Source organism: Chrysemys picta, chromosome 12, assembly GCF_011386835.1.
Source record: "Chrysemys picta bellii isolate R12L10 chromosome 12, ASM1138683v2, whole genome shotgun sequence".
NCBI lineage: Eukaryota > Metazoa > Chordata > Testudines > Emydidae > Chrysemys > Chrysemys picta.
The window spans coordinates 38,034,164-38,048,243 of NC_088802.1; the positions used below are offsets into that span (position 1 = coordinate 38,034,164).

General features: G+C 41.0%; 1 protein-coding gene across 1 annotated transcript in view; it reads left to right on the top strand.

Annotated features, from left to right (window-relative positions):
• B3GNTL1 (UDP-GlcNAc:betaGal beta-1,3-N-acetylglucosaminyltransferase like 1) overlaps positions 1-14,080 on the top strand; it is a 140,914-nt gene that overhangs the window by 56,980 nt on the left and 69,854 nt on the right. Inside the window, exon 2 of the mRNA XM_065563370.1 lies at positions 5,961-6,056. Within this exon, the coding sequence (XP_065419442.1) occupies positions 5,991-6,056 (66 nt within the window). The 5' untranslated portion in view covers positions 5,961-5,990. The remainder of the gene's footprint in view (positions 1-5,960; positions 6,057-14,080) is intronic.

The following is a 14,080-nucleotide window of genomic DNA, read 5'->3' on the forward strand; positions in this document are numbered from 1 at the left end:
AGAGAACATGCTCGTTTAAAGTTGTGCAATGCTCCCTTATAACGTTGTTTGGCAGCCGTCTGCTTTGTCCACTGCTTACAGAAAGAGCAGCCTGTTGAAGCTAGCTGATGGGGGCTTGGAACCAGGATGGACCGGCAGCCCCCCTATCAGCTCCCCGCTCTCCTAAGTTCCCTGTGCGGCAGCCACCCAGCAGGCTATCAATTGCTGGGCAGTCAGCTGTCCCTCCCCCCACTGCTGTGTGCTGCTCCTGCCCTCTGCCTTGGAGCTGCTCCCAGGAGCCTCCTGCTTGCTGTGCGGGGGGATGGGAGGGGAAGAGGGGTGCTAATGTCAGGATGTCTCTCTCCCCCCTTCTGTACCTTATCTCTGGGAGGTCGGGGGAGACACAACAGGGCTCAAGATGGAGGGAGCTTGCTGGCAGCAGCTGCTGTCTCAATTTGCTAATCTACTTATTAAAAAGGCAATGTACTTAGAGTGGGGTCAGTGTACTTAAAGGGGCAATGCGCATCTCTCTCACACACAGGGTGTGTGTCTCTGTCTCTCTCTGCCATGCTGTCTCCCCTCCCTCCATTCGTACTGCCTTGTAGAGTGTGAGGCTACATTAACAACAATGGGTTAACCCTTGAGGGTTCAGCCAAGTGCTAGTTCATCGTTTAGCAGTAAGGCATTCCCTGGGAAATATCCCACTCTCTGACTTCACCACTTCAACCAAGCTTCACAATCATCATTGCTATGTACAGTATTAAATTGTTTAAAACTTATTGTGTGTGTGTATGTATGTATGTATGTATGTATATATATGATATAGTCTTTTGTCTGGCAAAAAAAAATTCCCTGGAACCTAACCCTCCCTATTTACATTAATTCTTATGGGGAAATTGGATTCGCTTAACATCGTTTCACTTAAAGTAGCATTTTTCATGAACATAACTACAATGTTAAGTGAGAAGTTACTGTATAGTAAAGAACAGAACTGTCAGACACATAGATGAACATGATTTGTTGGGGAAGAGACAACATGGTTTTTGTAAAGGGAAATCATGCCTCACCAATCCACTAGAATTCTTTGAAAAGGTCAACAAGCATGTGCACAAGGGTGATCCAGTGGATATAGTGTACTTAGATTTTCAAAAAGCCTATGACAAGGTTCCTCACCAAAGGTTCTTAAGCAAAATAGGTATCTTGAGATAAAAGGGAAAGTTGTCTCATGGATCGGTAACTGGTTAAAAGATAGAAAACAAAGGGTAGGAACAAATGGTCAGTTTTCAGAATGGAGAGAGGTAAATAGTGGTGTCCCTCAGGGTTTTGTACTTGGACCAGTACTATTCAACATATTCATAAATGATCTGGAAAAAGGGGTAAACAGTGAGGTGGCAAAATTTGCAGATGATACAGAACTACTCAAGATAGTTAAGTGCAAAGCACACTGTGAAGAGTTATAAAGGGACCTCACAAAACTGGGTGAGCGGGCAATCAAATTGTAGATGAAGTTCAATGTTGATAAATGCAAAGTAATACACATTGCAAAAACATAATCCCAACTATACATATAAAATGATGGGGTCTAAATTAGTTGTTACCACTCAAGAAAGAGATCTTGGAGTCATTGTCAATAGTTCTCTGAAAACATCCACTCAATGTAGCAGCAGTCCCAAAAGCTAACAGAATGTTGGGCATCATTAAGAAATGGATAGATAATAAGACAGGAAATATAATATTGCCTCTCTATATATCCATGCTATGCCCACATCTTGAATACTGCATGCAGATGTGATCGCCCCATCTCAAAAAAGATACATTGGAATTGGATAAGGTACAGAAAAGGGCAACGAAAATAATTTTAGGAATATGGAATAGCTGCCATATGAGGAGAGATTAATAAGACTGGGAATTTTCAGCTTGGAAAATAAATGACTAAAGGGGGATATGATAGCAGTCTATAAAATCTTGACTGGTGTGGAGAAAGTAAATAAGGAAGTGTTATTTACTCCTCATAACAGAAGAACTAGGGGTCACTCAGTGAAATTAATAGGCAGCAGGTTTAAAACCAAAAAAAGGAAGTATTTCTTCACACAATGCATAGTCAACCTGTGGAACTCTTTGCCAGAGGATGTTGTGAAGGCCAAGACTATAACAGGGTTCAAAAAAGAACTAAATAAGTTCATGGAGAATAGGTCCATCAATGGCTATTAGCCAGGATGGGTAGGGATGGTATCACTATCCTCTGTTTGACAGAAGATGGGAATGGGCGACAAGGGATATATCACCTGTTTTGTTCATTCCCTCTGAAGCACCTGGCATTGGCCACTGTCGGAATACAGGATACTGGGCTAAATGTACCTTGGTCTGACACAGTATGGCCATTCTTATGGAGCAATGATGCAGAGAATTAAAGAACTAAGAACAAAAAATAGTTATGCATCAGTAACTGTACAGCTTCCATGAAGTGATTGCTTGGGACAGTTTCCTTCAGGATAATAAATAATAAAATTCTTTGTCTCCTTTTCCATAGTCGTCATCCAACTCACTCCCCATTGTTTTCACTATGAATAACTTTACTGGCATGACCAGGTGTTGCTCAAGTTAATACATCTATCATTAGATTAATTTTAGTCCTGTTCTCAACCTAACCCTGTAAAAATTATTTGCATCTCCAAAGAAAAATTCAGAACATTGGTTTGTCCTTAAAATGTTGCTTGAATGCCCATGTAAATTGACAGTACTGTACTTTTACAGTTTAGTGTATATAAATTGCATAAAAATATCTGTATTACTGTGCATATGTGAGAACAAATCCTTGCAAGAGATGCAAAGAACATTTTCATGCTCTGTCCATACACATAATAAGGGATTTATTTTGGCTTATAAATAAGGCTGCGAGTCCATCACGGAAATCATGGATTCCATGACCTTCCGGGACTTCTGCAGCAGCCGGTTCTGCTGGCCCAGGAGCCACCTGAGCAGCTGGGGCGGCCTGGGGCCAGCCGCACTGGCTGCTGCTGGGGCAATCTCGAGCCACCGTGCCCCTTTCCCCAGCAGCAGCAGGAGTTTAGATGTGGAAGGGAGCTCAGTGCTGGGGCAGAGGGTTGCGGCACGGGAGGGAGTGAGGGCTCCGGGCGGTGCTTACCTTGGGGGGCTCCCCGGAAGCGGCAACATGTGCCTCGGCTCCTAGATGGAGGTGCGGCCAGGCGGCTCTGCGCGGTGCCTCTGCCTGCAGGCACCGCTCCCATTGGCCGTGGTTCCTGGCCAATGGGAGATACGGAGCCAGTGCTCAGGGCGTGGAGAGTGTACCTTGGAGCCGAGGGAAATGTCGCCGCTTCCGGGGAGCCTTGTGGAACCAGGTAGGGAACCTGTCAGCCCCACCAACCCCCTCCCGCCCCAGCAGCAGCAGCAGGGGTCCCCAGACCACACACACACACACACACACGAGCACCTGCGGCGGTGCCTCTGGGCCACCCCTGCCCCAGAGCACCCAAGATTTATTCAGGGGTATATAGGACAAGTCATGGGCTGTGAATTTTTGTTTACTGCCTGTGACCCGTCCATTACCTTTACTAAAAATATCCATGACTAAAACATAGCCTTACTTATAACCAGTTTCATTAGGTGTTCTATATGTTGTGATGAAATAAAACTTGTCCAAAATATCAGCATTAACCCTTAGGAGAGTGTGTTCTTTACAGAGCATTTAAGTATCTGATTAGTGTGATTGGAGTTAATTGGACTACTTGCATTGCTTAAAGTTAAGCACATGCTTAAGTGCTCTGTTGAATCAGGGCCTTAATGAGCAAGTGGCTTTTCCAGTCTCCTTCACCTTCAAATACATTTGGCATACCCCAAACAGGCTCAGGACTTGTCCCCCTTCTGGAATTTTGCTTTATTGACAAAGAAGTTTCCACTCAGTTGCAGTCCAACTTTTGTTCCTAAGCTTTTTTCATCCTACAGTTCCACTGTGGGTACTCCCACTTCCTTGGTATCTATGGTGAAGCTAATGAGTACTTGCAATAATGAGTCAGCTGATCAACACCTGCTAATCAGTTGCCAGGCTCAACATCTCCCATCAAAATCAACACCTGCTAACAGTTTGTTTCACAGGAAAATACTGACAGCATACTACACTCTTATACATATAAGCCATGATTTTCCGACTTAGGTGCCTAAAGTTAGGCACCTAAATCCATATTTAAGCACCTAAATAAAAGTGGTCTGATTTTTCAGAGATGCTGAGTGCCCTTCGGCTCCCGGTGTCTTCACTGGGAGTGTCTAGTGCTTAGCCCCTCTGAAAGGCAGGCCATTTCTGTTTAGTGATGGGATTTTCAAATATGCTTCAGTGACTTAGCAGCACAAGTCTCAGCAGAAGACTATTGACTTAGGGCTGGTCTTCACTATGGGGAGATCGATGATGCTGCAATTGATGCAGCAGGGGTCGATTTAGCGGGTCTAGTGAAGACCCGCTAAATCGATTGCAGAGCACTCTGCGGTCGACCCCAGTACTCCACCTCTCTGAGAAGAGTAAAGGAAATTGACCGGAGAGTGTCTCCCATCAATGCAGCGCAGTGAAGATACCGGGGTAAGTCGATCTAAGGTACATCAACTCCAGCTATGTTATTCACAGAGCTGGAGTAGCATAATTTAGGTCAACTTACCCCAGTAGTGAAGACAAGCCCTTAAAGTGGGACTTGTGTTACAAAGTCACTTAGATGTTTTTGAAAATACCATCCCTAGGTGCCTCAATACGGAATTAAATTTAAAAGATTTGAATCTGTGGGCCTAAAGTTAAGATCCTAAATCCCTATTTATCCATCTAAAAAGAAAAGTGGCCTGAGGAACTGAGCAACCCCAGCTCATATTGAAGTTAATAAGAGCAACAGGTATCTAACTATGGTTTCAGAAGGCTAAATTTATGCAACCGAGTTGGAGAATTTTAGCTGCAGAGTAATATTAATTATTTCATCTATAGCATACTTTGAAATGATCTTCTGGAGACCAATATATTTTCATTAGTGATTGAAACTGGCAATACATTTGTTTTTTATTTTTCTGTTTCCATAAACCTGCTTGTACAGGTAACTTTCTTTGGAGCTGGACACAATATGCCTTTTTAACTTCAGATTTCTGTTTGACAAGTTCAGTTTCCTGATTTGCTAGATATTTTTCCTTGTAATAAAAGTGATAATTTGTTTATCTGACATAATCCGGATATTCTGGTTTATTTCATAGTTGTGTTTATGGCAGGTTTGTTTAAGGCAGCAAAGGTTGATTATGTACAGTTCCTGGCTATGTTGGTGCTAGTCACTGAAGCTGTGAGCATTCAAAAATTTAAAATAACTACATTCATGTTGTCTGTCAAATCATATGTTTCTTTCCAAGACTTTTAGTTTAACCAGGTAGAATTAAATACTGTATACATATTGTTCTGGTTTAAAATCAAGCTGTACTTCACTTTCCCCAATTTTCCACAGAAAATAATAGAAGATAGATCAAAGTTTGTAATTTTGTGCTTTCTGAATGCACACTGGAGCCCTAGAGTTGGACACAGACTTTCCATTATATATGTACTTTCATTATTAAGATTAGTATTTTTAGTAAAACTAGTAGAACTTTCAGTTGTGGTGGATCTCTCAAAACTTGAATTATAGTTTCAAGATCTTTGGATTTGCTGTAAAACTTGCTATTACTAATAGGAACAGTCACAGTGCTACAGTATATGAAGTAGGAAATACTAGATTTAATCTCTTAGGCCATGATTCTGCAAAGACTTGTGCTGAACTTTAAGTACATGAGTAGTCTCAGTGAATTTAATGGGGCTTCTGATGTGTTTTAAGTCCAAGATAAGGCTAAGTGTTTGCAGGACCAGGGCATAAGTTAATAAATGAAAATAAACTTTATTATCAAAGAGTATATCTGTTAGGAACTATTCGTCCTTTTCACTAAGGTTATTTCTTATCACCTTTTTTCTCTAGGTGTTTACCTCCCATGGACCCACTGTGATCATGCCTACCTGGTTCTGCTCCCGAGAATGGTTTTGTCACGTGGGCAAATTTGATGAGGGTGGAAAGGTGAGTGCAACTGATAGAAACAAAATTGATACTCCATTCTAGATTCCTTTTTGTTAAGAAGTGTTAGTTAGCAGGACAATTGGTAGTGTTATGCTCTCAAGTGGTCTTTTCCTATTGCTATTAAATGGGCCACAGTGAAAAGTGTTTACAATTAGAATGCTAGTTCATGTGTGGATAACTAAACTGAAATACTATAGGGGATAAAACCGAGGAAAAGCATTTCCTCTTCTGGCTTGCAAATTTCAGAAAAGTCTTCAGTTCATCAACAAACACTCCTCCGGTTTTTTGGTATGTTTCTAGAGTTAAGGCTTTGGCGCACAGCGCTGAAACCACTTTGGTTTCGTCTATGCAACAGCTGAGGGGTGTGATTCCTAGCTTGGATAGACATACATGCACTAACTGTGCTCGAAGTAGGGCCTAAAAATAGCAGTGTGGCCACAGTGGCACAGAGAGCAGCTCAGGCCAGCCACCTGAGTATAATCCTGCCCAACCTCCTTGGTACAACTTGGGCAGTTAACCTGAGCTACTGCCTATGCCACTGCGAACACACTGCTATTTTTAGGTGTTAGCTCAAACAGAACTTGCAATGTACGTATAACCAAGCTGGGAGTCACACTTCCTAGCTGCTATGTAGATCTATCCTGTGTGATGGAAGGACATTCTGGTAATTAACAAGCACACTTATATCCCACTTTGTTTCTGAATTCTTCTATCTAATACTGCCAGACGTAGCATTGCAGTACTCCTGAAGGTAATTCCTAATCTAATTTATATACTACTTATTACAATACTAGATTATTATCATTGCTGTTATTGAATTTACAGTACCACCTACTGACCCCAACTGACAGTGAGGCCCCGTTGTGCTAAGCACTGTACAAATATATGGTGAGAGAGAATCGCTATTCCAAAGAGTTTACAGTCCAAATAGAAAAGACGGAGAAGGGTGGGAGGGGAAACAAAGACAGAGTGGTGAAATGTTTTGCCTAAGGTCACACAGCAGGTCAGTGGCAGAGCTTGGAATAAGACCCAGGTCTCCTGAGTCAATCCAATGCTCTATCCAATAGACAGAACATACTGACTTTTTTTTTTCTCTCTCGCTCACTCGCTCGCTCGCTTTACCCTGGGGTTGACTTTCCATTTTCTGAAGAATACCCATTTGACTTAAATCGCCTCTTGAACTTTGCCATGTAACCATATGGTTTGGTTTGGGTTTTGTGCCTTCCTACTTTTTTTAAATTTTATTTTACAGCATACGTGCCTCCTGTGAGTAAAATGTGATCTGCTTAAATGGCGTCAATGCCAAGTCTAAGGGGTTTTGGATTTATAATATAGGTCATGCACATATAGCTCTAATAATTACCTGCCAATCAATAATAAAAAAATCCTTAAATTTGGCCTCATTTCCCACAGTCTACTCCCTCCCCAAATTCCTGGCGGGACAAGAGTAGCTTTGTTGGGGGTGTCCAGGAGGTCAACAAATCCAGGCTCTGGCAGACAGAGGGGATTGAGTTCTGGAGGCCAGGGACCTTCAAAGAAAATGCCCTGCTAATAGCCTCCTCATCTCTAAACCCAAGAGTCTCTCGTTCAAACAGTTCCACTGCCCACAACTGCAGGATGTGACAAGGGAGGAAAGCACCAATTTTCCAAGTCATCTCATCCTTAACCACTTCTGAGGTGGGATTTTCAGAAGTGCACAGCATTGGCTTAGCTCCTCATTTTGGAATAAATGGGAGATTTGCTATACACATCAATGGGAACAGTATTATTGGTCAACACTGGGTTCTCTTTGTGTGTGTATATGTTGACTTGACTCATCATCTGACTTGTTAATCACATCCCTCCACCTTCTTGAGTTAGTATTAATTATGCCCTCTACAGGTGTCATGATGCTGCCAATAAACAGAGAAATAGATCAAGAAATCTCTAGATTCTAGTCTTTCCATTTGCAAAACTGTTTCCATACCAAAAAGCTGCATTTCTCACTTGGAATTAAATCTGAACACCTGTTCTTCATATGTCAAATGTTGGAGAGGTTGTGATTTGAAGAACTAAGTAAACAGAGCACATGGAATGATGGAACATAATCAAATGTTAACCAATGTGTAAATCCTTCTTATTGGTAAAATATATGTAATTGTCCCAATACTTCATGGGAGATTTAAAGCATTTGTTTACAAAGACTCCATTTTATTAACAAAATTCCTCTCCTTCAAGATGTTCGTTCACTAGGAAGACATATTTTCTCTACATTAGCATTATTGCAATATCCAAACAGAATTATAAATGACTTCTTCTGAAATGGGACTTGTCTACTTGTGATTAAAAATCTTGACTGTACTTCAAAGGCCAGAATTACAAATATACTTTGTGCACTATCCAAGTACAATGATAAAAATCCTATTACCCAATGTAAATAAGGAGAGCAGAATGGCTGTCACCGTGATATGTTTTTAATTATGTTTGTTCACTTCAATTATATATAAGTGAGGAGAATATTTAGTTATTTAATTATAAGAGCCAGGACTGAAATATTTTGAAATAGATAGTAAAGCTATCGCTACTAACTTTTATATAATTGCCTTGCAAGTAACTGATTTTAATGTGTTCATGGTATACTGAGTTATATGGAATACCACTGAAATCTAGGCAAGAGTGTAAAGATTTTAATGACAACCACTTTATCTAGGATAGTGTCCTTTCTACAGTACATCCAGAGGTAGAAGGATGGTGATATAATGAACGTATTTTTGAGGAACTTTATCAGAAAACTGAAGAGAGAGACTCTTCCTGGAGTGCATCCATCCCACACAAATTAAATGTAGAGACCTCTGTTATTGGAATGAGTGGCAAAATTTTATTTACACTTTGTGAGCTTAGTATGTGAAAGTTTTCTCTTTGGGAAACTTGTGTGTGTGACGCCATCTAATTTATTTGATCAAGTTTGTGGCACCTTGCTTTAAGTTTATTCCAACACATAGAAATGTTATTAAAAAGCCATCACTGGCTTCACATATATCACACACAGAGAATGAAGGGTTCCAGCCTTATGTACAGTTTCAGTGTATCATTAAATGACTGGTACATTTCAAAACTTGATCCCCCATGAGAGTGGGGGACTGATAGCCTTGGCCAGGGACAGATATAGTGGAGGCTGGTGCTATGTGAAGTTTCCACTATATATCTTTATCAGAGCACCTCAACCTTTGGCCAACAACATCTTTTGCTATTCTAGTTATGGGTCTGCACGTAGCTGTGCCTAAACATATCCTCCCTCCTTCAGATGAAACATTAGACTACAGAGCTTTGCTCTGTCTCTTGTGGACATCCAAGTAAAAGTTCCCATGGTGTTTTTGGAAAAAAACAAATAACCTGCATTCTGGCCAACATTTTCTTAATTCTAATGTCTTGTGTGAACTATTTGTAAGTGTGTAATGGCTACACAATTACTACACTAAGATACCCTAATTTACTGCTTGGTAAATAATTTTGAGATACTTAAAGCACATAAGCCATAGGTAACACCAAAATCTTTTCTGGCCTGCCTAACCAGCAAACTCCTCTTCTTTCTTCAAACTCCTACTGAACAAAGGAGAATCAAAAATGGCAGTTTGCATAATTGTGCTTTTATATAGACTAACTTCACCATAAGATTAGAATGAGAAACACCACAATCATTTTATCCCTGATTCCCAGGGCAGATCAGTGTAAAATATTTTCTGCTCTAACTAAATTCTCTGTCTATCCTGCCCCCCTAACCCCACTCCCAACCTTAACATTCCTTTTTAAGTGTATCCAGACTAGAATTTTACATAAGTCTTGCCACTTTTTAAAATGTATCTAAAAGTGCAAACAAAGGGAAATTATTTTTAATGAGCCCCAGGTGTAATCATGTAGTGTGAGCAGCTAGCATTTCTGAATACAAACTGCAGTTTAGAATGCAGTGGCCGACTCTCAGCTCTGATCTGTTCCTGTGATAAAGGGTTATGGAAAGAAGGAACTGAGGTGGTGTTGATATACATCTTGGTGCACAGGAGAATGCAGTGAGTACTCCAAATGTCTAAAGGAGCTTTATAGCCTTTGTGGGGCTCGCTAATACCTTTCTCCATTTCTCTGGGCCAGAAGAGAGCTGTCAGAATTCCCTCAAGAAACCAAGCATTTACCTGCCTCTGGAAATTTCCATTACTTGCGTCTGATGAAGTGGGCATTCACCCACGAAAAGCTTATGCTCCAATACTTCTGTTAGTCTTAGCCACAGGACCCTCTGTTGCTTTTTACAGATTCAGACTAACACGGCTACCCCCTCTGATACTTGACAAGCATTTATAATAAGCCCCGGAAGCTGAAAGGTTAAGGAGAAATTTGTGGGGTTTTGGAACATGAATTAGAATATTGTCAAATGACCTGTCAAGGTGCTCTGGGGAAAAATGAGGACAAAACACAGGCTCTGATATTCTTGGCATGGTACAGTTAAAGCTGAACAGAGATCAGTATTTGAGTAGTATCCAGGAAGAAAAGAAAGTGCTGGAGCCAATGATAAATTATACTTACATAGTATTTGAAAACCCACCTCCTCCCCCACTTCTAAAGACATTTCTTGCTAGTGTATTATTAAGCGCCCTTTAGAATTCACCCCGCCCTGACCCTTTGGCTTTCACCTTTTCCTTGTTTAATTTAGTTGCTCTTTGCCAGAAGAGCAGAAACATTTCTCTTTTAGAAAAAAAGAAAATGTGCAGAGTCTCTAGTAACCCTTTAACTTTATTTCACAAACACTGAAGCAAATATAACATTGTCACAGGTTTCCTGTTTTATAATCAGGGCAAAATGATTTAAAGGCCTTATCAGGGTATGAGCAAAGGGACAGAGTCACAGATTTAAAGAAAGATTAAGAGGCTTAAGAGTGTTTTGGATAATTTTGAAGAGAAGCCAAATCAAATATTACTCAGTGCAATAATTTAATGGGGTGGCTTCTAATGGGTCCTCCAGCCTATTTCTGGTGACTGTCCTAATGGAAATCAAACTAATGGCGATTAAAAAACAGTTTAATGATGTAAAATTAACAAGATTTCCTTAAGACAGAAAAATTTAATGTAAAATTTGCAAAGATAGAGTACCAAACCTGTAAGATCCTAGAGATTTCAGATTATGTTCTGAGAGTCAATGCTCAGTGTTGGAAAAAAATTTCAGTGCACACCCACAGCCACAAATCTAGCTTGCTTAAAACATCTAAGGCTATGTCTTACACTGCAAAGTTAAGATGTGATTGTAGCATGGGATTGCATACCTGTGTTAGCTTTAGTGCAGACATGGTGGCACAGGCTTCAGCACAGGCTAGCAACCAGACTGGTGTAGCCCATACTGAAGCCCATGATATCACATCTGCAATGCTATTGTGTCTATTGTGTCATCTGTGCTACTAGATTAAAGCTAACATGGATCTGCCTACCCATGCTACATTCACACCTTCGCTTTGCAGTGTAGACATGCCATAAGAAGCTACAGCCAGGTGTGCAAGATGGAATTACCCCAGATGGCATGAAATAACGGATGGCAGTCTGCCGCAGTGCATGTGGTGCCAGCTGTTAGGCCTACCAGACATACTGTGGAATGCAGTGTAGCTGTAGATCCATGGTTAGCTACAAATGGGACATAATTCCATAGATTCTAAATCCAGAAAGGAGCCGTGTGATTATCTAGACTGACCTGCTGTATACCCCAGATCATAGAATTTCACCCAATAATTTCTGTCTCAAGGCCGTATTTAGTGGTTGAGCTAGATCTTATATTTTAGAAAGACAGGCAATCTTGATTTGAAGACTTCAAGTGTTGGGAAATCCATCACATCCCTTGGTAAATTGTTCCAATTGTTAATTACCCTAACGGCTACATTTAGTCAAGGTGCAATTTTTTATCTAGCTTCAACTTCCAGCCATTGGATAGCAGTCCACAAGCACGTGCGCTCTCATCAGCAGTAAACTTTAGAACAGTGGTTCTCAACCAGGGGTACGCGTAGGTCTTCCAGGGGGGTACAGCATTTCATTTAGATATTTGCATAGTTTTACAACAGGCTACATAAAAAGCACTAACGAAATCAGTACAAACTAAAATTTCATACAGACAACTTGTTTATACTGCTCTATATACTATACACTGAAATGTAAGTACAATATTTATATTCCAATAGATTTACTTTATAATTATATGGTAAAATGAGAAAATAAGCAATTTTTCAGTAATACTGTGCTGTGACACTTGTATTTTTATGTCTGTTTTGTAAGCAAGTAGTTTTTAAGTGAGGTGTAACTTGAGGGTACACAAGACAAATCAGACTCCTGACAGAGGTACAGTAGTCTGCAAAGGTTGAGAGCCACTGCTCTAGAAGGCAGCAGTTTTAGCAAGCATGTTCCTGTTGCTGATATGAGCCATAAAAAATCCCTTTCAATACAGTGTGTTGGCCTGAAGTGAGAGAACTTTCTTTGAGACAGGGGCTGGGTCTACACTACCCGCCTGAATCGGCGGGTAGAAATCGACCTCTCGGGGATCGATGGACGCGACAATCGATCCCCGAATCGACGCTCTTACTCCACCAGCGGAGGTGGGAGTAAGCGCCGTCGACGGGAAGCCGCAGAGGTCGATTTTGCTGCCGTCCCTACAGCGGGGTAAGTCGGCTGCGATACGTCGAATTCAGCTACGCGTATCTTAAATCGACCTCCCCCCCCCGTAGTGAAGATGTAGCCAGGATGTCTCTTGTGCCAGATGTATATCCAGCAACATGTGGCTAACACCACAGCACATGCTGCTGCTGTAAGTTTAAAATTTAGCTCAGAACCTTCTATGAGATACTCTTGGGTCTTTCTAGGAATAAGGATTTGGAAGTTCATTCTATAAATGTTTTGTACTATGTTATTTCCATTTAATCACTTGAACGGCTTTTAGTGCAACTCCAATGTAATATTGCTATTGCAGTGTTTTGGGGTTGTTGTTTTTAAAGGCATGGCCCACGGTACAAAGTATGGAATGAATAGGCTTTAAAACTTTGGCAACAGAATCCTGCTAAAATACTTCATTAATCAGGTAAGTATGGAGACAAAAGTTATTTCCTCTTCCACTCACTCTTTCTCTCAGCACTTTGAGATTCCTCTGAGGACTGAGATAAATTTGGCTCCCTCTGGTTCCAGCCTTTTCCATCATACGCTTATCGGTAAGAAAAAAAAGTGTTCCCAATTACAGCCTGATTTCTCTTGAGAGTTCTGATCAAGAGACTTGGCTAGCTCTTCTCCCCCACAATTCAGATTTTCGTAATATATTACCTTAATAGCGTAGTTGTAATGGTAGATTTGCCTTTCTTCTCCTGTTTTTTTAAACAAGGCATGTAAAACCTAATTATAAAATCTATAGGGCTGGATTCTCCAGTTTCGCCAGCTGGAGATTCCATAATATAGGGCAAATTTTCATCGGCACAAGGCTAACAGACGACGCAGTTCCACTGCCTCCCACACCAACTTTCCACCACCACCTCCTACACTGGAACTATACTGCTCGGTGTAAAGAGGAAAGGAAGAAGACATAGTCAGAAGAAGCGGGGCATATGTCAAAGTTACGGAAGGGTGTGGATGCATCAGGGAAGGAGGGAGCATGTTGGCCTGATTCTCAGCTGGCAGAAGATCCACCAGCGCCTTAATTTAAAGCAGCTTTCTTGCCAGCTTTAGCTTATACTGGAGCCAAGCAGCTAAGAATTAGGGAGTAATTGTCAGTAGCACCTCTCCCTGCTGTTCACTATACCTATGTTTAGCTCAGGAATAATGGAGAATTGAGCCCTAAATGCAAGATGGGTAGTTCTCTTAAGAGCGTTTAGGAGAGCGTCAGACCTATACTCAGTATTACCCTCTGTTGCATTTCCTCTCAAATAAAGGTAATACTTAATACTGTGGTAATGCAAGCTTCTTTTTAATGGCAACACCATCATTCTTAGGGAAAGGTCTCAATTTTTATTGCTTCATTTTATAAAAATGGAGGAGCAGAAA